The following is a 21,415-nucleotide window of genomic DNA, read 5'->3' as shown; positions in this document are numbered from 1 at the left end:
CTTCCGATGTCCTTATGCAGGACGTTGTTCCATTTTGGAGTTTTGGCTCACACACATCTCCTACTAAAGAGGAAAGTGCTCTACACTGCTGGAAACACAGCATGACCAAGCCGATGAACTTACCGAGTGAGAACTCCAAGAGTGTGTCTTGGACAGGGTGCCACTTGAAGCTGCCCCTCTTGTCAGCCTTTGCAAATGGTCCAGCCATTCATGCAGATCGTGGCTGCTGTTACAGTGTACCGTGATCCGGTCTATCATAGTTCCTGTGAGATGTGAATGAATGGTGCACAATTTAAAAACAAACAAACCACAAACCCTACTAAAAGCCAGCTAAGGAAGAAAAATGTAGGATGCTTTCACAAGTAGCATAAATAAGTGCCTTTTCTGACATTATGTTTCCCCCCCTTTGAACATGGTTAAATGCAGCATGTCAAATGGAAAATAGCAATTTTAAAATGTGGATGGTCACCCCCCCCACCCCAAAATGTTGCTAAATTTAAATGATCTGGCAGACGCTGGTTTTCCATGTTGCTCTGAGCAGGCGAGTAATCAAAGGCAGGCAAATTTGCATTGTGAGTTGCCATATCTGGCCACACAAAAATACAGCACCAAGGCCTTCCTCCTCAGGTTGTGTGTGTGTGTGTGTGTGGGGGGGGGGGTTATGTTCCTAACCACCCAGAGACACTAATATTTGAATATGTATAATGTGGCTTGGCTAGTCATTGCTGCACATATGTGGGAAACTGGAAAAAAACACACACGCATAACTAAACCATCTGTTGTGAAAGTGCCAATACATTGTGTAAGCATTATGATAAAACAGTCTCATAGTGTGTTGGTTTGGGGATAACATCACACCAATAGCCATTGACCAGTCCTCCATAACAGTGGGCAGGGGCAGCAGCTTGTTCCACGATAAATAAACATATGGGTATTCTTGTTAATAAATCCCCATGTTGATTAACCTGTTGCCATCTCTAACTAACCATGTAAGGACCTCCTTCTGGAGCAGCCATCAAGACGATATTCCTGTCATAGGTGCCCATTTGTGCCAACAAAGATATCCCACACAACGCACATATAACAGCCACTGGCAGCAATACTGACCTCCAATTTCGAAAGCATGTTCATTTCCATCCATATCTTCAAGTTTTGTCACCACCATTCCTGTTAAAGGCAGTTTCCCCTGCCCCCCCAAAAGAAAAAATTATTTCCAGTAACCTTGATTAAGATTTTGCAATATTTGTAATCACTGATTTGATATCTTCCATTTACCAGTTAATAAATTTGGTGGTAGAAGATTTAAAGATTTTTTCACACCTAGGCAATGCTGTCAGTTACAGTTCTAGAAAGAGGTTATCTACTGATCCGCCTTCCACAACTGTCTGTTGTGAAGGTAGACTTGCCACTTAATTCAAGAAACCACTCCTTATTTAGTATTAATATAAATGCGCCATATCTTTTATCTATATTCACTTTAGATCTCAGACTTCAAATGCCCGGGCTTTATTGCTTTTCATTACTACTTCTATTGTTTTAGCTTCTGACGATTAAATGTTTTTCAGGATCCTTACTGTTGTGCTTTTCATTACCTTTGTATTGCATTTTTTATTATTGTTTTTGTGTTTTCTTGTGTTTTTTAAAAACACACACTAGTTTTTTAAGCTTTATCTATTTTTTTGGCATTATAGCAATTCTTTTCTTTGTAGTCTTGTACAGGAAAGATGGTATGACTCCTGAAATTCACAAATAAATAAAAATAGAAATAGCTTTGGTACTTCTTAAGTATTACTTTTTTGTATGCAAGACCATTATGAGCTTGGTTTCCAATTATCTGGAATTGCGAACAGCCTCTGCTCACCTGATAGATGAAGCCACTCATCCGAGGACTGGCCGAGAGCATCAGCAGAATGTTTGAAAACAGCATAAAGTACCTCTCTTCTCGCTCCTGAAAAGCAAGAGAACATTTCACATTTTAGACCAGTTAGCTGTCACAAAATGCTCCATTATGCATGGGGAAGGTCCTGGGTTCAATCCCTGGCATCTCCAGTTAAAGGACAACTGGGGTTGAGAAAGACCTTTCTTTGGCTCAGACTCATGGTCTGTCAGCATGGACAATACAGAGCTAGATAGTTCTGGAAAGGCTGGAATGTGCAGCTCTAAGCACTGCATGAGAAGGCAAAAACCTTTTCGTAGATTTAGTCATCCATCCACCCAACACCCAGTCAATAATTCGCCCTGTGTGTATTGCTTTGAAACACCATGAGAACAGCACTGGATGCCTTCTTATTGGGAAGAATGACATGTGTGAACTTGGCGCTGTCCTTTCACAATCTGTCCTTTAACAAGGAGAGGAGAAAGAAGAGAAGATGGTGAATAAAGGGTCTAGTCCTCATAGTCTGTGATAGTAAGTCCCGCCTCTCTTACCTCACTCGCTCCATATTGGACCATGACTTGTGACATATAAATGACAGGGCCCATAGATTTTATCTCTTCGCCTTCCCATCCCTGAATGGACTCGGAAAGGATCTGGAGCTCAAGCTGTTTTCTCTTCCTCATCTCCTGACACTGGGACTGGAAACAGAAAAGAAGCCTTTGGTTTTTTAAAAAAATTTTGCTTCCCATTTCTCCATCCCTCACACACACGCAAAGAGCAGAGAGGAAGATGCACTAATAATTATTCCGTGTATCTTGGTCACAAGACTGGAGACACAGGAAGAACAGCCCACTCCCAAGTATCACTCCCCAAAATCTTACGAAAGCCAACAACTGTAACAGGTAAAACAGCAAATGATGTGTCATTGCAATACAATTAGAACAAAGAATCTATGTTGATAATAACATGTCTGCAAAAGCTACAACATAAAAATGCTAGAAAAAACAGAAAAAAACTTTGCTATTGAAGATCTGCAATCTGTATTTTGAGAATCAAGGCAGGGGAATGTTTTAGGTCCACAAGGTCACTGACGAACACAAACAAGGAAGATCCCTGCCCCAAGAAGCTTACAAGTTAAGGGCCATCTTATGGAGAAATACATTTTAAATTCCTAAATAGCTGCTGAGGTGTGGGTTGGTTTGGGTCAGGGATATCAGGTGTATTTATGTGTGGGGTGATTCTTTCCCATTTCATCATTTTTCTGGTTTCAACCATCCCCCTACACCATTTGCTTCCTTGGGGAAAACATACAGGTGGTCTTATCTCCCCCCACAACAGCCAGAGAAATAGCAGCTCTAAGGGACAGTTTAATGGTGAGACTACAGCACAGAACAGGAGAGAGGTCAAGCAATACAAGAGATGACGCACTGACTAATGAGCACTAGGAGAGATTCGGGGTCAAATTGCATGTAGCCTTAAGAAATCTGTAACTGAAACTCCAGATGAGTTTATTTGACCCTATGAAGCAGCTGTAGGGCACTCCTAGGTGGTTCAAAACTATAGAAAGGGTTAACCTTCTCTTCAGCACTATCTGAAAAAGATCCTCTGCTTGGCTGATTCAAGCAACAAATTGTGTCCATCTTTTCTCCCAGCTGGGGTTTGAAGGAACCTGAGGATAGTCAATCGGGGGAAACATAGCAAGGGGGAAGATTTAACATGCACACACACATCCCAGCACCACGGTGCCAAGCCATTTTGGGTCTCCTGATGGCTGCTTTTAGCGCCAAATGGGTCTGGAATTCCAGTTATGGAACTCCCACTGCCATATGCAGTGTGGCCCTCAGATGACATGGCCCCGACAGAGGAGGTCTGGGCATTGAAGAAATAATTTCCCAAGAAAAAATGGCTTAAGAAGATGTCTTCAGCCAGCTGGAGTGGCTTGTGAGTTCTCTTTTTTTAAATTCTCTGCAAACACTTTAAAAAAAAAAAAAAGTATTAAGTTTTCAACATGAAAAAATACAAATACAAAATGGACAATGTAAAACAATTAACAGCATAAACAACAGGATCAAAAAGTAAGTTAGGGAAAAATATATAAAAAAATCTTAGTGACACAGAAATAAAGATATATATATGGTATCTGCAAACACTTTGATGCTGCTAAGGTCTCGACACCATGTTCCTTTCCCGTTTTCAATGAAATCTCATCTTCTTGCAACCCAGCTTCAAGTTCTTATCCACCCCTACCCTAACTTTTGAATAGTCTTTGTAAAATATATGCTTGCACACAAAGCCTAGGGAAATAGTCCCCCTTGTGGGCAACGTAGTTCCATCTGTTTTTAGCACAGATTCTCAGTTTTTACCTTACTGGTTCCCTCTAAGCAAGCCAAAATAAAAAATACCACCCCCAATTTCCTGAAATGTAGCGTTGGGACCATTCCAAACCATCTGCAAAACTACAGTGCTGATGGTGGGAAGGGCTAGAGCTGCCCTGAGCCAAAAGTAAAGCTGGGATGCAAATATTTGAATTAATATAAATAGAACATACCAAGGGATAAAAAGGAATTGTCATAAATCTATCTGAAACAGTAGAAACGAATAGTCTCCTTAACAGGTTCACAAACAAATGTAATTTACTACACAGCTTTAAATGAAACAGCTTTTAAGCTTTCATAAAATTAAAGAACACCCACACACAGATGCTCAAGTACTTGACAATCCAGAAGGCTCCCGTTTACTTTTCTCACTTACTTATCTATGCTTTTCTAAAATTTCACCAGTGGTACTGTATCTGGTATGATTCGCTGACACTGTTTTGGGACCTACCACAAGAGACTTGAAGGATGTGACAGCTTTCAAGACTTCTTCGTGGTCTGGATGCACTTCCTACAAAAAGTGGGGAAGCCCCGGAGTTAGTTTTGAAGGGGGGGAAACAATGAGAAAGTCAGAGAGCCCACCTACCCCTAGGTGGCGCTAGTCACAAACAACGAGGGTAGTACCAATATACCCCCGCCCCACCCCCCCCCATTTTCACATGCTTATGCATTGAGCCACTCCGCTTACTGTGGGGAAACAGAAAACATGGGTTCAATTTTTACAAGGGAAAAGCAACCCCTCTCCTTCAAAAAAGCCCACCGGGGATTGTTGTAGACCCTCTTCAGTGTGGAAAAGCATGCCTCCAGGTTTACCTCCATGTGCCGCTCCAGTTCCTGGAGAAGGGAGATATATTTGTCCAGCCGTGTAAATGGTTTGCTGAGGCTCGTCGTTAAGGTCAGGATCCCTGGACAGGCTGCCCCTTGAATCTCCATGAACTTCTCCAGTTCATCACTAGAAGACACAAATACCAAAGAAGAAGCACCAGCAGACGAAGGAGTCTTAAGGCAGCTTACAATCGCCTTCCCTTCCTCTCCCCACAACAGTTACCTTGTGGGGTAGGTGGGGCTGAGAGAGCTCTGACAGAACTGTGAATGGCCCAAGGTCACCCAACAGCCTTCATGTGGAGGAGTGGGGCATCAAACTTGGTTCTCCTGATTATAGTCCGCAGCTCTTAACCACGAAACCATGCTGGCTCTCCAACAGGAGACGGAACCAGATTCCATTACTGCTCTGAGCCAACTAGACCCTTTTTTATATTCCAGTGCTTTCTTGAGAGACTCTATCATCATCATCATCATCATCATCATCATCATCATCATCATCATCATCATCATCATCATCATCGTCATCATCATCATCATCGTCATCATCATCGGTTTGTTTTTTTTACCTGTGTTGGGTCAAGACGTTGACAGCCGAAGGATGGTTAGCGCAATAGGTGAGGTACAGAGATCGGAACTGGGGCATCAGGCTTAGGAAGCAGCCTCCCACTTTTTGCTGGTTCTCTGGAAGTCTGCAAATTATACAGGGGGTGCATTCAGAGCACTCGTTCACACAGCATCCTGTGTGACACTTGAGAAAATGAGCTGAAAGTTGAGAAGTTCAAATCTCAGCCAGGAGGGGGAGTCATAGGCAAGCAATGATTTCAACACCCCCCCCCCCAAAAAAAAAATCTGCCAAAGGGAGAAGACAATTTTGGCCACTCTTATAAAACTGTTGTAAGAATCACTGAGATTACTTGAATGATACTTATGCCATTTTTTAAAAGACATTTAGTAGCTACCAGTTTGCTTTGGTACGGCCCTCCTTTTCTTGCCAGTACTTACTTCGCACATTCTTCCAATGCCTGGTGGAGCGTTTGCTGAAAGGAGCAGATGTCGTCCACATTTCCAAGTAAAGATGCAATATCTACGGCGCTCAGTCTGGAAGAATTCCAACAACAAAAAGCCATCTTTCCAACGAGCAACGCAAATGGCACATCACTAGTACCTACAACAGTCGAATGAAAACATCTCTTGTCTCACGCAACTGTCATGAGGCTGTGAGTGCCTTCGTTACAATCCTTTGTGTTCTGATTATTAACGAACATGCACAGCTACTTCATCCCAGGTCAGACTATATGTCCATTGAGCTCCATCTCCAGCACTTATTCGGACCAGCAGTAGCTCTCTAGTCCCTTGGGAAGAGAGAAGTGCTTCCCAGTGTCAGCTACCAGAGAACTCTTAAGTGGAGATAAGAGGGATTAAACCTGCAACCTTCTACATACAAAGCACCATTGAGCCAGAACCCAGTACTGAATGCCTTTTTGTTCATTTCCCCATAGTGCTTTGCATAACCTAAGAATGGCACGGTTTCAGATGTAGTCTTAGATTCTCTTTCATGATCCCTCTGCCCCATTCCGCACACACAGTCTATAGCAAGCCACAGCTTGGTATTACATATTACATCCATACTGGCAAACCGTGGTACTTGCCCTGCAAACCAGGATTCCAATCTGGGAACCAAAAAAAATTGTCTGAAGTCTAGGCTTGCGGGGTGAGAGCAAATCAGATTTTGCCTATTCTGATGTCGATGCAAACTTGTGCCAAGTGCAAAATGAGGAAGGATGATGACTTACAAGCCAGCCCAAGGATGTTTCAAACTTCACTCACAAGCATACTTTGGTAGCCCATTTTCACAAGTTACAGTGAACACATATACAGTCTGTGTACAGTGTCCACTTGCTTTCTTTACATGCAAGTTGAGTAATTCTGCATTTAAAAAGCCCGCATTGCAAATATAAAATTCGCACATCCCTGGTTTTTGATTTGCAGAGAGTCTTTCACGTATAAGGTGGCATGCCAAACTTCATGATCTCCCACCCGCAGTCCACAGTGGAGCAGTCTGTCTCACCTACTCGTGTGGGAACCATGCCCAAGTTGTAACCCATTTCTGCACATGGGAGTCAGCATCAACATTGACAAGTGCTAATGGAGGTTTATCAACCTGAAATGAGTAAATCTTACTTGTCATAGGACTGTAGGGGCCTCAGGTATGTTCCCAGAAGAGCCTGCAGTTCCCTGGCATAGTCTCGCTCTGTTTCCAGAATATTCTGAAGTACCTAAAGCGAGAGTGTGATGGATAAATGGATGAATAAGCATGCCATAGCCACAACTGAGAGCTTGCTCAGACCCATAGCTGGCAAAACTGTGATATGGGAACTTTGAGGAAGACCAAGAGAAGGCAGGTGCAGAACAAACACAGAATCACTGGATTTCTAAACAGAAGCCTCCTCGTTTGTTTAGTCATTGCATTTGTATTAAATAATAAAATGAAATTTTAAGGGGAAAGATAAGAGCCTACAGTTTGCCAGTCATTCCACAGCCCGTGCATGCACTGGCTAGATGACTGAAAGTTATCAGCAAATGAACAAACGATGAGACAGCTCAGGTAAGCAGAATACCAGCTCCGTACTTTTCCTTATACCTGTCATGGGTCAGCCTCAGCCTGAGACAAGCTCTACTGAGGACTACTCAGGAGAAAGGGATTCCTCAGGTGAAGAGGAGCCTCATGTAGCCAGTTCTGAACCTAGTGGAATCAGAGAGCTACAGACTGCTCACGGCTCACAGCCAACAGCTGATCCAGAGCCACCCCCCACCCCCGATGCAGCAGATGAGACTCAGTCTACCAGGCTCACTTCCACCCTTAGAGTGCCGGAGACAGAAGCTTAGAAGGAAGCTGCAAGCAAGGAGGCAGAGTGCACATCTCCTGGCCCATTGCCAGCTGCTTGCTGATGACAGCCTGAAGTAGTTGAAGCAGTACTCCCAAGCAGCTAGCTGTTAACAAGGGCTTGTTAGGAAGTGCCTATACCCAATGCTGGGAGCCTGCATGTTGTGGAAGCAACAAGTCACCAACCTCTTGACTCAGCGACCACAGCTCTGAACTCTGCTCCTGTGACCCTTGGACCAACTCTTGCCACTGACTCTGGAATCTTCCTCCCTGCACTTGTAGATGAACTCAGAGTGTTGGACCTTGCTTCCTGTATAATGTTTTGAACTGGACTCTGCTCGCTTGGTAACTGACCTTTGGACTGAACTTTGACGCTGACTCTGGAATTCAGCTTGAACTGACCCCAGACTCTGACAATACCAAGACAAATAAAAGGGCAGGACACTTGCTTCTAATAAAGTTGAACATTGTGGGAAGGGACCTAGAATATCCCCAGGGGAACCAACCCCTTCCCCAAGGTTATGGCCCTGGATACTCATGAACGGGAAACTGTTTCTCATGAAATAAGGAGCTAATAATAAAGATGATGATAATGACAGCTCCATTATTTATTTACTATATTTGTATACAGCATGTCAAGACTCTCAACACAATTCACTATTTAAAACATGAGAAAACCAAAGCAAGAAGCAACAAACAGCAGAAATTGTCAGGCCTTTGTTTATGAGTTAATGATCTCAACCCTTTGCTTTCATTCCTTCTCTCTTGAATTCTCATCAAGGCACAGCTTTGGATGCATGTTTGTCACTATTTGAGGATTATGAGAATTTTTAACTAGGTGGTACAAATATGCCTTTTTTTGTTTTCTCACGTTGACACTGTGAGTCTTCTCATTTCACCGATCTCCACTGCAAACATTCGTGATTCTGTTTATTTTATGTAACTAGGTGGTACAAATATGCCTTTTTTTGTTTTCTCACGTTGACACTGTGAGTCTTCTCATTTTACCGCTCTCCACTGCAAACATTTGTGATTCTGTTATTTTATGCCGTATTTATATCATTTATATGCAACTACCTGCCTCTGGTCCCACCTCCTGCCAACCTAGCAGTTCGAAAGCAAGAAATTGCAAGTAGATAAATAGGTACCGCTTCAGTGGGAAGGTAACAGTGTTCCATGCACCTCAGCGTGTAGTCATGCTGGCCAAATGACCACAGAAACGTCTTTGGACAGCGCTGGCTCTTCAGCTTGGAAATGGAGATGAGTACCGCCCCTCAGGGTCGGATTCGACTGGGTTTTGAGCAAGGGAAACCTTTACCTTTACCTTACACAAAACCAGGCATCAACTTTAATATTTCTACTCACATTTTTTGAGGAAAAGTTTATTGCAATTGAGATCCCCTATCCCTAATTTTAGCATCCATGTGCAATTCTCTCTCACACACACACACTTATGGACCTAGGGCAATATATATCCATGTGTGGGGAACCAGACTTGGAGATGCCCCTATCTCACAGATTTTAAATAAGCATCTGATGATTTGGGGACGGGAAGGAATTTTGCTCTTAGACTCAATAAACGTTGGTTAGCACTGGGATTATCCAACAAAGTATATCTGCTGGTTAACCTTACAGGAAATCTCTGTGCCAGTTTCAAACATCCAAGGCATGCAGAAAGAGAGATTCTGAGTGGTGGATCCTCATTTGTAGAACTCCCTTCCCCTAGAAGAAGGTCAAAGTCTGCACTTGGATCAAATCTTCCCTTCCTGGACAGCCAGAATAAAACAGATGCAGGGTGACTTTAACTTTTCTTTTCACCTGCTTGGCTTTATTAGTTGTTAAATTGCTTTTCGTTGCCCTGAGCCCTTGGAAAGGTCAACACAGAAACCGAATGAAAAAAGCACACACACTGAACTGCTTGCAGAATTACACACATTAGTCAGGCTGGCATCCAAACTTGCACAAAGCCTTTGCGATGGAGGAGCTGAGTTGCTTGATGTGCAATACAGATGAGGCTTAGGTGGGTATTGTGGAAGTCTTTTCATGCCTGAAAGATCTTGCTGGAGATGGAGGGCAGGACCCAAGATTTCTGCAGGTCAGGCACCTATGCCCTACAGTCTGAGTCACCAACATGCTGGTTATAAGAAGGACCACATGCAGTTTGAGCCAAGAGACCAATATCACAGTTCAGAATTCTCTTGGTCCTCGGAATGAGACAGCCAGTCCCATGCCACTATTTGCTACACAGTTCCAAAATCTACTGTGCTCTTGCAGACTGGTCGGTTAATTGCTAGGTGGTGAGACTATCCATGCAGAACCTCCATACTACTTAGTTGCCTGTAGCTCTTCTGCTATAGATATTTATTTATTTGCCATCACGTCAAGCTGACTTGTGGTGACCTCTAGTGGGGCTTGAAGGCAAGGTGACGTTCAGAGGTCGCTTGCCATTGCCTGCCTCTGCACCATGATCCTGGTATTTCTTGGAGGCCTCCCATCCAAATACTAGCCAGGGTCGGCCCTGCTTAGCTTCCAAGATCTGAAGAGATCAGGCTTGCCTGGACTATCCAGGTCAGGGCTGCTATAGGTATTTATTTACCTAATTTCCCACCCACTTTTCTCCCCAATGGGGACCCAAAGTGGCTTACAACATTCTCTCTTTCTATATTTTATCCTCATAACAGGCCTGTGAGGTAGGCTAGGTGAACAGAGTGTGACTGGCCCAAGGTCACCCAGTGAGCTTCCATGGCAGAGTGGTGATCTGAACCTACGTCTCCCAAATCACAGTCTGACTCTTGAGCCACAACACACTTTGGTACTTGCCCCTTCTCTGTACCCTGGAGCATTAGACCTTACCAAAACTGGGCTCTGAGCAACTGGCACTCAGATTGGGGGGGAGGGGGGACGACCAGCCCCGATGGTCTCAAAGTATGCTCTCTCTAACAAGGCCCCAGCTATTGGTGAGGGGAGACACTAAGTCTTTCTGTGCCTCTCACTCCCCATCCAGCTTGGCGTGAGCATCTCTTCAGAAAGGAGGAAGAGCTGAGTCATCCCTTCTCAGCAACCAAGACAAGTTCCCAGCTGCAGAGATGACAGGGGACACGGCTGCTATGGAATTTCAACAGTCTAAATGCACAGTTCTTTACTCCCATCTCTAATAATCAAATCATTTCCAGATGCACGCTGTAGAAGAGCATTTAACCTCCGGCATCCGAAGGTCACATCCACACAATGACATTTTCAGTTCAGGGGATACCCAAGTCAGATCCCTGTGTTTACTGCTGTCCTCCATTTCTACTGACGCAGGCTGTTTACTGGGCCAAGAAACTTGTAAACAGAGTCTATTTCTGTTAAATGCCAATGTATTCTGCAGCTTGTTTCTCCAGGCTCCCTCTACCCTCAGCTGGAGCATTTTCCTGCTACATTAGTGTCACATCGTATGCATCAACTCAGCCGCATGGCACCCAGTTGTCACGATGGTTAGGTCAAACAAATTGAAAGAAAAAACAAACAAACCAGGAGGGAGGGCAAAAGAAAAATAATAACAATAACAATAACAACAACAATAACAACAACAATAACAACAACAATAACAACAACAACAATAACAATAATAATATCCTAAATAACTGGAGTGTGCGCCTTATGGCTGGGGTTGCCAAACACACTAGGGGTTATCGCCTGGGTGCTTGGTATGATTTTGTTCGTAAATCTAGAATTTTGAAGGGAGCATCATGCCCAGATTCTTGTGAATGTACCAAGGGCTGCCTCTCAGCAAAGGTCTCACTATCATATCCTCCCCATCCCTCTTTGGAGCTCACAAACCCTGAGTATTTATTTGCTTAATGTACCAGCTTGTATGTTCGGATCAGCCATGCATAACTATGAAGGGTTAGATAAGTCATAGGGTTGCATCCAACAGCTTCTCAACTGATGAAAAAGGGATTTGGGGCTCTCTTTTGACCACCTAAAAGGGGATCATGAGACCTGCCAGGACAAAAACCATGTGGGACAGAGGCTCTAGTAAGGAGAGAAATCAGGTGAAGCGGAACGAAAAAGTTGGCTGGATCCAACCCATAGTCTCTTTGTGTGCACCAAACACTGGCCTGGTTCAGATCCAGCAACAAACCAAGGCTTGGCACTACATGAACAAGCCTTGTAGAAGCCTCGTAGAAAGTTAGGAAGAGCCCTGTTTGACCAGACCAAGGGTTCACTTAATCGAGCATCCTGTTTCCCACAATGGCTAAAAGACACCTTCAAGAAGCCCATATGCCAGTCCTGACCTGGATAGCCCAGACAAACCTGATCTCGTTAGATCTCAGAAGCTAAGCAGGGCCAACCCTGGCAAATATTTGGATGGGAGACCAGAGCAGAGGCAGGCTATCAAGCCACTTCTCTGAACATCCTCCATGACCCAGTAGGAGACGCCAGAGGTTGCCATGGCTTTCAGGTATGGGCACACACACACACACAAATGCAAAAATATCAAAAAAGAAGAATAAGAAGCCGACAAGCCAAATGTGAAGGCCACAGCCTTCCCCTGCTGCCCACCCCCACCCCCCAGCGCCTGGTATTGAGAGACAGACTGACTTGGAGCATGCAGGTTCCATTTAGTCACCGTGGCTAATACTTGTTGATAGAACTCTTCTCTTACAGAAATCAATCAATCAATCATCAATCCCTTTTCCAAAGCCCTCTGAGCCAGTTGCCATCAAGTTCTCTTCCATGTCCCCGCCCCCCAACGCTGTGCACAGCAAACTAATTAATTATGTTGTAATTTGAAGTAAACCATAACATTTATATCAGCAAAGTATGACTTGCCCTTGCCCTACAAACCCAAATTCCAAACTGAGCTGTTTGCACTCCTCATTTGTAGGACCAGCACAAACCACAGTCACTCAAAAAGCGGAAATTTGGTGTATACATAGTGCAAGACACTTTAATTACTAAAAAGTTCTTTAAAAGAATCATTTGTAGCACTCAAGGGGCAAAAGAATACTCCTCCAATCGTTACAGTGCTTTCAAGCCTCCCGGAACACTGAGACTGGGTATGCCTAGGCTACAACTATGATCTTCAATCTTTCCAGACCCAGAGCAAACTTTTAACCCCCAGGAAGCAGCATGAGACCCACTGAACTTTGAACTCATGATAGGAAGTCATGTGATATCAGAGTCATATGAAAGGAAGACGGGAAGCCATCACTTGTCAAAGTCAAGATTGTGGACCAAAAGAGCTTGGGACAAGAAACACAAGCAAAGCACTAGGAAGTTTACTATAAGGAACAAGCCAAGGGTCACAACCATGGAGGAGGCCTCATGCCTACTAGTAGCAGGACCTTCCAAAGAAAAGGAAAATAAAAAAGGCAGCTCACAAACCAGGAGGCGGGCTTCCACAGAGGGCTGAAGACATACTGCTCTAAGTCACACAGGTTACTAGAAAAGTCAGAAAAGACCTTCAGCGCTGAAAATCTAGGATATAACCAAGGTCAGCATTTGAACAAAGAGGATGCCAAGCTGACCATGAGACAGAATAAAATGCATGTTCAGAGGGAGATTTGGGGGACAGAGAACTTCCCGTAGCAGCTAAGATCATATACGATGCTTGCAGAAGGTAGTTTTTCACTTCCTGGTATTGTTAAATTTATAAAACACCTTAAATATAAGAAACTAAGCATTGTACACATTACTTTTGTTTGTCTTTTAGGAAAAGAACAGTCTTGCCTTACACCCAGAGCTAGCATAGCCTAGTTAATTGATGCTCAACCTTTTGTATCTTACATCCTGCCTATTACTCTATCAAAGAACCTCAGTCCCACCTTGATAGAAACAAAGAGCCCACTTTTCCTGAGAAGGACAAATATATGTTTACAGGTATTCTGTTATTATTACTAACATATCAAAAGATCACAGATGGTTAATCCATGGCTGCTAAGACTGGCAGGAGACAGAATGTCACACTTGCTAGTGGAGATGGAAATTGATGGAAAGTAAATTCTTAGCAACTGTTATGAAAACCCTGCATCTCACTGCTGGTACATGTACCACCAACTGAGAACCATTGCCCTAGCTGAAAAGGAGTGATCTGTGCTCTGGGAGGTTCATTTTTCAAATCCTGCCTCTGCTAAATAGCCTTAGGCAAGCTACTCTCTTGCAGCCTCAGCTTACTCCATCTGTAATATGGGTAAAGGACACTGGCCTACTTTGCAGGGCTGTTGTACAAATTATAACAAGATCATGTGCACAGGATGCACAAAAGACACCGTATAGGTATTACTATCATTTCCCTATCTGAAAACAGGAATTAATATATAAGAACAGAAATCCTAATTAACGGAACTGAACTGAAGCTTTTAGAACTCACCACACTATAATAATTCTTTGTTAGTTGGGGGCTCTCAGCTCCTTTCAGACCTTTAGGAGAGAGTGGCTTATCTGGAGAAAGAAACAGAGGAAGACATTATACACAACTGCCTTCATTCCATCAGGAAACAAATATCCCCCCCCCAAAAAAAGATAGAGATTGTATCAGCATCTTGAGCAAAGTTTAAACAACCCACAAACAAGAAGCCAACCTTAATTGCAGGCCTGCAGCCTGAACTGACAAGGTACTTCAGCGGACCACAGGTATGGCAAGTGGCTTCTGGAAGCTTCCACAAAAGTACAGCCCAACCAAGCCAAGCGTTGCCTGGTGGCACTGTCTCGAGGCTCATGTAGTGGATGCAAAAGGTCTGCCCAGCAACAGGGGAAGTGCCACTGGGCAGGGGGCAGAGGGTGCAAATGTTGTGGTCTGTTCGGTTTCTGACAGCACCCCAAACAGGCTGGTGACATCCTTGGTCCAAACCTTGACCACTCCTAGGATGTTTCCATTAGCCACAAAGGCTTTTGGGGTTGGGGGGCTGCAGGCCACGGGCTTCCTGGCACTCAGCAGAGCTCTGAATTAGTATTTGTAATTTCTACAGCCTTGTTGATGTAGAGAATAATATAAGCAAAACAGACAGGTCCCTGGCAAGGAGTTGCTGGTCTAAGTTTAGAAACCTAATGCAGAACAAGCCTGAGGTGTTAGCTCACAAAGCAATCTCTCATTTTGAGGCAGCTGCACAAAGAACAAGGCAGAAGCGCAGGTATATAAACACAGCTTAAGACCACTGCTTGCCTTGCCTGTGATTGCTTTTTCCCCTCACGATACTTTCTCTCACCACGGCCTGTGTTCCCCCTGTGGTATTTCAAGCAAACCCCCAAAGCATTCCTGAGGTCTGCTATTAAACGTTTGAATCTCAAGGACTCCAGACGCCCAGTGCCTGAAGAGACAGCCATCATCACACAAGGGCAGCTCAGAAATAGCTCAAAGCCTGTTGTAAAGATGCAATCAGTTTAGAAGGGAGAAGAAAGCGATGCCAGCAAAAAGGTTGCTGTTCGATATCCTATTGTGAGACCTGATGACCATCAAGATAAACTCACGGTCACCAGGTCCTGAGAGTTTGTTCATACTGGTTTCCTCCAAACCAGCTGATAGCCTAAAACTGTCTCTTTTCATTTAGGGAAACGGACATAATTTTTAAAAATACCTTTTGAGGAATAACAGTGTGCCAGACAGATAACGTATGAGCACAGCCAGGGGTCTGTGACTGTATGCTTTAAATAAATATATGCAGACACCCAGAGTCACAGATTTTGTTCCTCGTGTGTGTGAGAGAGACACAGACAGAGGAAGAAAGAGAGAGACAGACAGAAGAAAATACTTTCTACAGGCACGAACACGTGAAGCTACAGGTTCTGTGATTTCTGTCCCTCCTCTCAGCCAGTGGTCTCCAAGGCAAATTCCAAGATAATCCCATATTAATATTAGGAATAAGGAATGACAGAAATATTCTCAATGCATCAGTCGATATAACCAAGACACAAAACCTACCCAAAACACACATATGCCCCACATCAGGCACTAATCAAACCAGGTGTAAAGAACTGTAGTCCTAAAGGCCATGTTTTCCTTCTGACTTTCCCTATTGTGCCAGGGTTTGGGGCCCCCAGTGGTCTTAGGCAGGCCCCTCAGGCCAACTTCTTTTGCATTTGGACTCTTTAATGTCTAAGGCAGAATTTCTTTCTATGAGGGGTGCCCTTCTCTCCTCTTCCCAAAACTTCCAGAGGAAATTCAGGACTCAGGATTGTGCCCATTCTGTAAGGAGACATGAACCTGGGGACACTTTTAAAACCCTCTTCCCCGAGAGCTCAGTATGCATTTCCTTTAGTTATTCAGCCAGGGAGCTACAAAGGATAGGAAAGTGTTCCCTTCACATAAGCAAGTGTGAGTTGTTGGTCTTGATCCAGGCCCTGTAATGTAAATGAGTTAGGGACCAGTTCAAGGTAGTTGCATTAAGGACTTTGATATTTTCTTGCCTGGTTTCCCCTTACTCTGTCAGCCCAGGGTAGAGAGGCCAGGGTTACCAGCTCTGGGTTGGGAAATTCCTGGAGATTTGGGAGTGGAGCCTGGGATGGGTGGTGTATGGGAAGAGGAAGGACCTCAGCAGGATATACTGCCAGAGTCCACCCTCTAAAGCAGCCATTTTATCCAGGGGAACTGGTCTCCGTAGTCAGGAGATCAGTTGAAATTCCGGGAGATCTCCAGGCCCCACCTGGAGACTGGCAACCCTGAGCATGTGGACATACGTTATTACATTTCTACCCCACCATTCCTCAAAGACGTTTGTATATTGTTCTCTCTCTCCTCCAAATTAGCTTCACCCTGTGTGGTGGGTTATGGTAAAGAATGACCAGCCCAAGTCAGAGTAGGGATTTCAACCTATATCTCCCCTTTCTTAGTCCATCATCCAAACCACTACACACCACTCTCTCTCTCTCTCCCAGACAAGTCACAGACAAAGTCTCCACCTGTGCTGAGACAATGGGGTCTGAAGGACTACAGCCCCCCCCCCCCCCCCAACAAACTGCATGGACTACAGGCCTATTCAAACCCCACTCTGATCACATTGATCGTGTAGACTCCAATTAGTTATTGCTTAATGCAGGTTAAAAAAATAAAATAAAATAAACATCTTACCAGTGGATTTAATTTCTCGGACGTAATTGCTGGGGAACCAGCCAGTCTTGCCATTAAGGATCCCTTCCCACCAACCGCCTTCCTCAACCCGGGTGACATAGATAATATCGCCTTTGTTGATTGAGAGCTCATCTTCATTCGTCTGCTTGAAGTGGAACCTGGCCTTGACCACCAATTGGTGACTGCCATTCTCAGTCATCTCCTGATGCAAAGACACACATGGTAAGTTCAGTTCACTGGCAAACAGCAAAATAATGATAAGGGGACTTTTTATGTTCTGAGAAGCAAGTTACTGAGATTTGTGCAGGCATCATAACTCATCCTTTCCCTATGAGGAAAGGTTAAAGCGCTTAGGGCTCTTTAGCTTGGAGAAAAGACGACTGAGGGGTGACATGATTGAGGTTTACAAGATTATGCATGGGAAAGAGCAGGTAGAGAAAGAGGTACTTTTCTCCCTTTCTTACAATACAAGAACCCGTGGGCACTCCATGAAATTCCCACTGCTGGACCTCCTGACGGCACCTGGTATTTCTGGCCACTGTGTGATACAGAGTGTTGGTCTGGATGGGCCTTTGGCCTGATCCAACATTGGCATCTCTTATGTTCTTATGTTATCCTGAATTGCAACTGACTGGGGACACACGGAAGGAATGGAACAGTCATGGATCCTGTCAGCCAAGCCTTGCAGGTTCCAAGGAGAGCCCAGAAAGCCCTCTATAAACTGAAGGCTCAGGGGAGCTATCCGGTGCAAAGTGCAAGAACCAGAACTAAGTGTCCTGAGAGTCCTGGAAAGTTTCTATCCCACATTTTCTGAGTTATAAGTTTGGTATCCAGGAGATGCCGTGATGGGCACTAGCTTAGCTAGCTTTTTAAAAAAAGAAAAGAAAAGAAGATACACATCACAGAGGATGGGTCTATCAACAATTACTACAATTATTGTAATTATTACAAAGATGGACGCTCCATGTGGAACGGCAGTCTACCTCTGAATACTGAATGTTGGGGATGAACAAAAAGGGGAGCAGTTGTAATGATCACAACCCGCTACTGAGCTTCCAGAAGCCTCTAGTTGGCTGCTGCCAGAAAGTGAACACAGATCCAGCAGGACAGTCTTTAGCCCATGTCAAAGACACCTAGTGCAATCACAGAACCCAGAAGGACAAGGAATAGGACTTCTTTTGGATAGCCAATGCTTTTCACAGTTCTTTGATTTGGGTTGCTGAATTTGGCGGTTCCTGGGACAGAATCTGAGCTGCTTGGAAGCAGAAGTGCTGTACTTTGAAGAACAGCATCTGTCTGTCGCTGATTGATTGCACAGCACGAACAGGCAGGAAAACCACTGCAAACCACCGAAGGCACAGCAAGTTCCTGTAGCAAACCCACTACAACCCTCTGCACATGCCCCGTGCAACATACCCCCACTCCTGACTGCCTCTGTACTGCTCTCGTCGATCTTGCGGCTGCTCCTTGTGGGAAAGGATAGCTGTCACTCCCGGGGGAGCTAGGAGATGGCAAACGTGAGCATGGCCTGGTGGACTGCTGATCTGTTTCAAAGGAAGAACAAAAAAACCTCCAGGAAGACGTGACTTGGACTGGGTGAAGCAGCTCCCCATTGCACATATATTCAGGGGCAAACCAGGGTTTGCTGTTTCACGCCATGCGAAAAAGCCCAAAGAGGCAACCCTTGCACAACCGGGACATGTTCTCATACACCAAAGGCAGTTTGCTTCTGGGGGTTCCTCACAGCATCTTTCTTCAATTCAGCATGGCAAAGCAACCTGAGGTTTCAGAAGACATTTGCAGACGTGGTTCAGATGTTCATTCCCACCAGCAAGGAGATTATAATTGAAGACTGCACTATCACTGGACTACAGCAGTCACCTGCAACTGGACCACACAATCCCCAGCAAAGCAAAATCATCCAGTGCTGCTTTCCATGTTGTGCCTGTCAAGCTGCACCTGGATTTTGGGAGTACAACTGCACATGCAGAACCCATACTGCAGACAAGTCGAAAACATGCTGATGTTTCACGCAAGTTGACAGAGCAGTTTTCTGTTTGCCTAGGTGGGCCAGTGGGCAAGAATGGCAGGTTGCTGAAAACAGGATTGCTACTTCCTCAACCCATACAGACAGGAGAAGACAAAAGACCCATACATCAATTCCTCCCCAGCCTGCTCCCAAAATATCATCTTCTGGGATGCTTTTCCTCTAACAAGATCAACACAATGCTCACCCTGATGCCCTCCCCAAGATAATTGCTCCTTGTGCTACGTCATGCCAATGGCCCACATTATTCCCCCTACTCCAAAAGGGCAGACTGCCAAGGTCCGTTTGCCATATCATGCAAAACGATGAGCTAACCAGCACAGTCATCTCTGCGCACAGCTCTGCCTCGTCATCATTTGGGGCCTCTCATCATTGACAAACAACTTTTTATTCCTTTATAATAAAACGTATCCTGATTTGTACTCTTTGGTGAGGGGGAAAGGCACAGTGTGCTTATGAGTGTCTAAAATGACTGATGCTTGGCTCACTGTAATGTTTCTAGTCCTCACTGATGCAAAGACAGAGGGGAATGTGGATGCAAGGTTATGTCGAGTGCATTTCCCCCCCAAATCTCATGACATCTCACAATTTTAAGACAAGGCTATATGAACCATATTCACCTCCCAACAAGCTTCTCCCCTTCCCACACCTTCCTCCTCTAAATCAAATGACACAGGGGTGTGTCTGTACACAGAAGAGCAGGCCAGGAGACAGGCAGAAGCAGGCAAGCTTTGCTTAAGATACCAAATGATCATTTGGGAACATGTGGTGCTATTTCTTCATTCCTCACAGTTATAGCTCCAAGGATGATTTAAGTGCCACATATGAATGGGTGATCCAATTCCCCCCTTAAAACAACGCTGAGGGGACAAGTTAGGGCTAAGCGGAGTGTTGGTGACTGTCCCAAGGTCATCCAAAGAGTTCATGAGCTGAGATCTCCTTAGCCTGTCTTTACGCACTGCCCCACGGTAGCTCTGATGAGCAACAACAGAGATTTGTGTCACCCCAGATGGCTAGAAAACTCCAGACCCCCCTGCTCCCTCCAAAAAATGTGATGCAGGGAGAGCCATAATGGAATCTTCCTAGCGTTTTTACAAAGGCTGATAACTGCCACATATAGCCACGATTCAGATTGGGGCTGTGGGGTTCTGTCTCTTTCCAGGTCTTCATGGGAAGATCAAATGACACATCACTCAACACTATACCTGTTTAGATCCTCAGCTGACGAAATAGGATTTGACCACTATTAAGGGTCAAGTATCACTTCATTCATTAAGGCAACACTGTGTGTATCTGCTGTGTTCCACCTGCTCAGAATATATGTTCAGCATGGACATCACGGCTAGCCAATCAGTCTTAAGCCACGAACAGAGCATGGTTTGATTTCCAATAGGTTCTCTCTAGACGAGAGAAAGTAAACAAGTCAAGATATCCAGTTACTGACCATGGCTGCAAAATTCACTGATATAACAAAGATTTTTTTTTAAATCCTCCCTTCAAAACAACAGCTCATTGATTTATTCTCCTAAGTGCTCAGCAAGAAAAATTATGGTTGCAGAGCAGCTAGGGCCAACATCTATTCTTGGAATCGTGTTTGAATCAAATTTAAATGTCGATTCAGCAATGAAGCGTGGCATACATTGACAATTTGGTGTTTGCATTTCATAACGATTTAAACTTTCAACACTGATTCCGCTGTGCTTTACCAGCCAGACATTTCCATATGAAGGGTTGTGCTTGCCAAATCGTTCAGAATAATCAGAAATCACCCTGTCTGTTAACAAAACCAAGGCTGTGTTTAAATTAATTTCAGCTTTCTGCAGTAACTTTATCTTTTTTAAAAAATCTGCATCAATAACCTGCCTCGCTCTGGCAGCCTGGAATTTAAAGTATCCTCTCCTTTCAGGCACATTCAACACAGCACTTTCATGACCACAACATCCTGTAGGGATCGTACCATTTCCACCAGGTTGGAAAGCTCCCTGCCTGAAGAAAACACTAGCCTTCTTCCTGATTTGTTAGTTTTCTATGTGCAGAGAGAGTCTGTCTAGATGGGGGAGAACATTTAAATGCACGATTTCCCATGTGCATTGTGAAGTGCTGCAGCCATACTAACTGCATAACAATAAAGAACGGAAAAGTGGAATAAGGGCCTACATACACAATCCACAGATTCATGAGAGTCACAGGCAAAATAATCAAATATAAGGGAAATAATACTGAGTAAAGACTTTTAAAATTCTTTTTGGTTCTAACTTCTGCTTAAGGCGATAGTCGTATGAGCAGTACTAGACAGACAGATAGCTGATACACAGACAGACAGATTCATGAGATATATGCTCAAAAGCTCCCTGTG

The 21,415-nt window shown here is 44.3% G+C and overlaps 1 protein-coding gene across 2 annotated transcripts in view; it reads right to left on the bottom strand.

Annotated features, from left to right (window-relative positions):
- ARHGEF6 (Rac/Cdc42 guanine nucleotide exchange factor 6) overlaps window positions 1–21,415 on the bottom strand; it is a 62,439-nt gene that overhangs the window by 20,010 nt on the left and 21,014 nt on the right. For both annotated transcript variants that reach the window (XM_015424044.1, XM_015424046.1), the window contains 12 exons: window positions 18,429–18,556; window positions 17,013–17,214; window positions 14,319–14,389; window positions 7,258–7,352; window positions 6,079–6,174; window positions 5,643–5,765; window positions 5,065–5,203; window positions 4,703–4,762; window positions 2,428–2,574; window positions 1,862–1,948; window positions 1,108–1,186; window positions 124–263 (listed from right to left, as the gene is read on the bottom strand). In XM_015424044.1, the coding sequence (XP_015279530.1) occupies window positions 124–263; window positions 1,108–1,186; window positions 1,862–1,948; window positions 2,428–2,574; window positions 4,703–4,762; window positions 5,065–5,203; window positions 5,643–5,765; window positions 6,079–6,174; window positions 7,258–7,352; window positions 14,319–14,389; window positions 17,013–17,214; window positions 18,429–18,556 (1,367 nt within the window). The remainder of the gene's footprint in view (window positions 1–123; window positions 264–1,107; window positions 1,187–1,861; window positions 1,949–2,427; window positions 2,575–4,702; window positions 4,763–5,064; window positions 5,204–5,642; window positions 5,766–6,078; window positions 6,175–7,257; window positions 7,353–14,318; window positions 14,390–17,012; window positions 17,215–18,428; window positions 18,557–21,415) is intronic.

Source organism: Gekko japonicus, unplaced genomic scaffold (genome assembly GCF_001447785.1).
Source record: "Gekko japonicus isolate JY-2015 unplaced genomic scaffold, Gekko_japonicus_V1.1 scaffold575, whole genome shotgun sequence".
Lineage (NCBI taxonomy): Eukaryota > Metazoa > Chordata > Lepidosauria > Squamata > Gekkonidae > Gekko > Gekko japonicus.
This window is presented reverse-complemented; position numbering and strand designations above follow the sequence as displayed.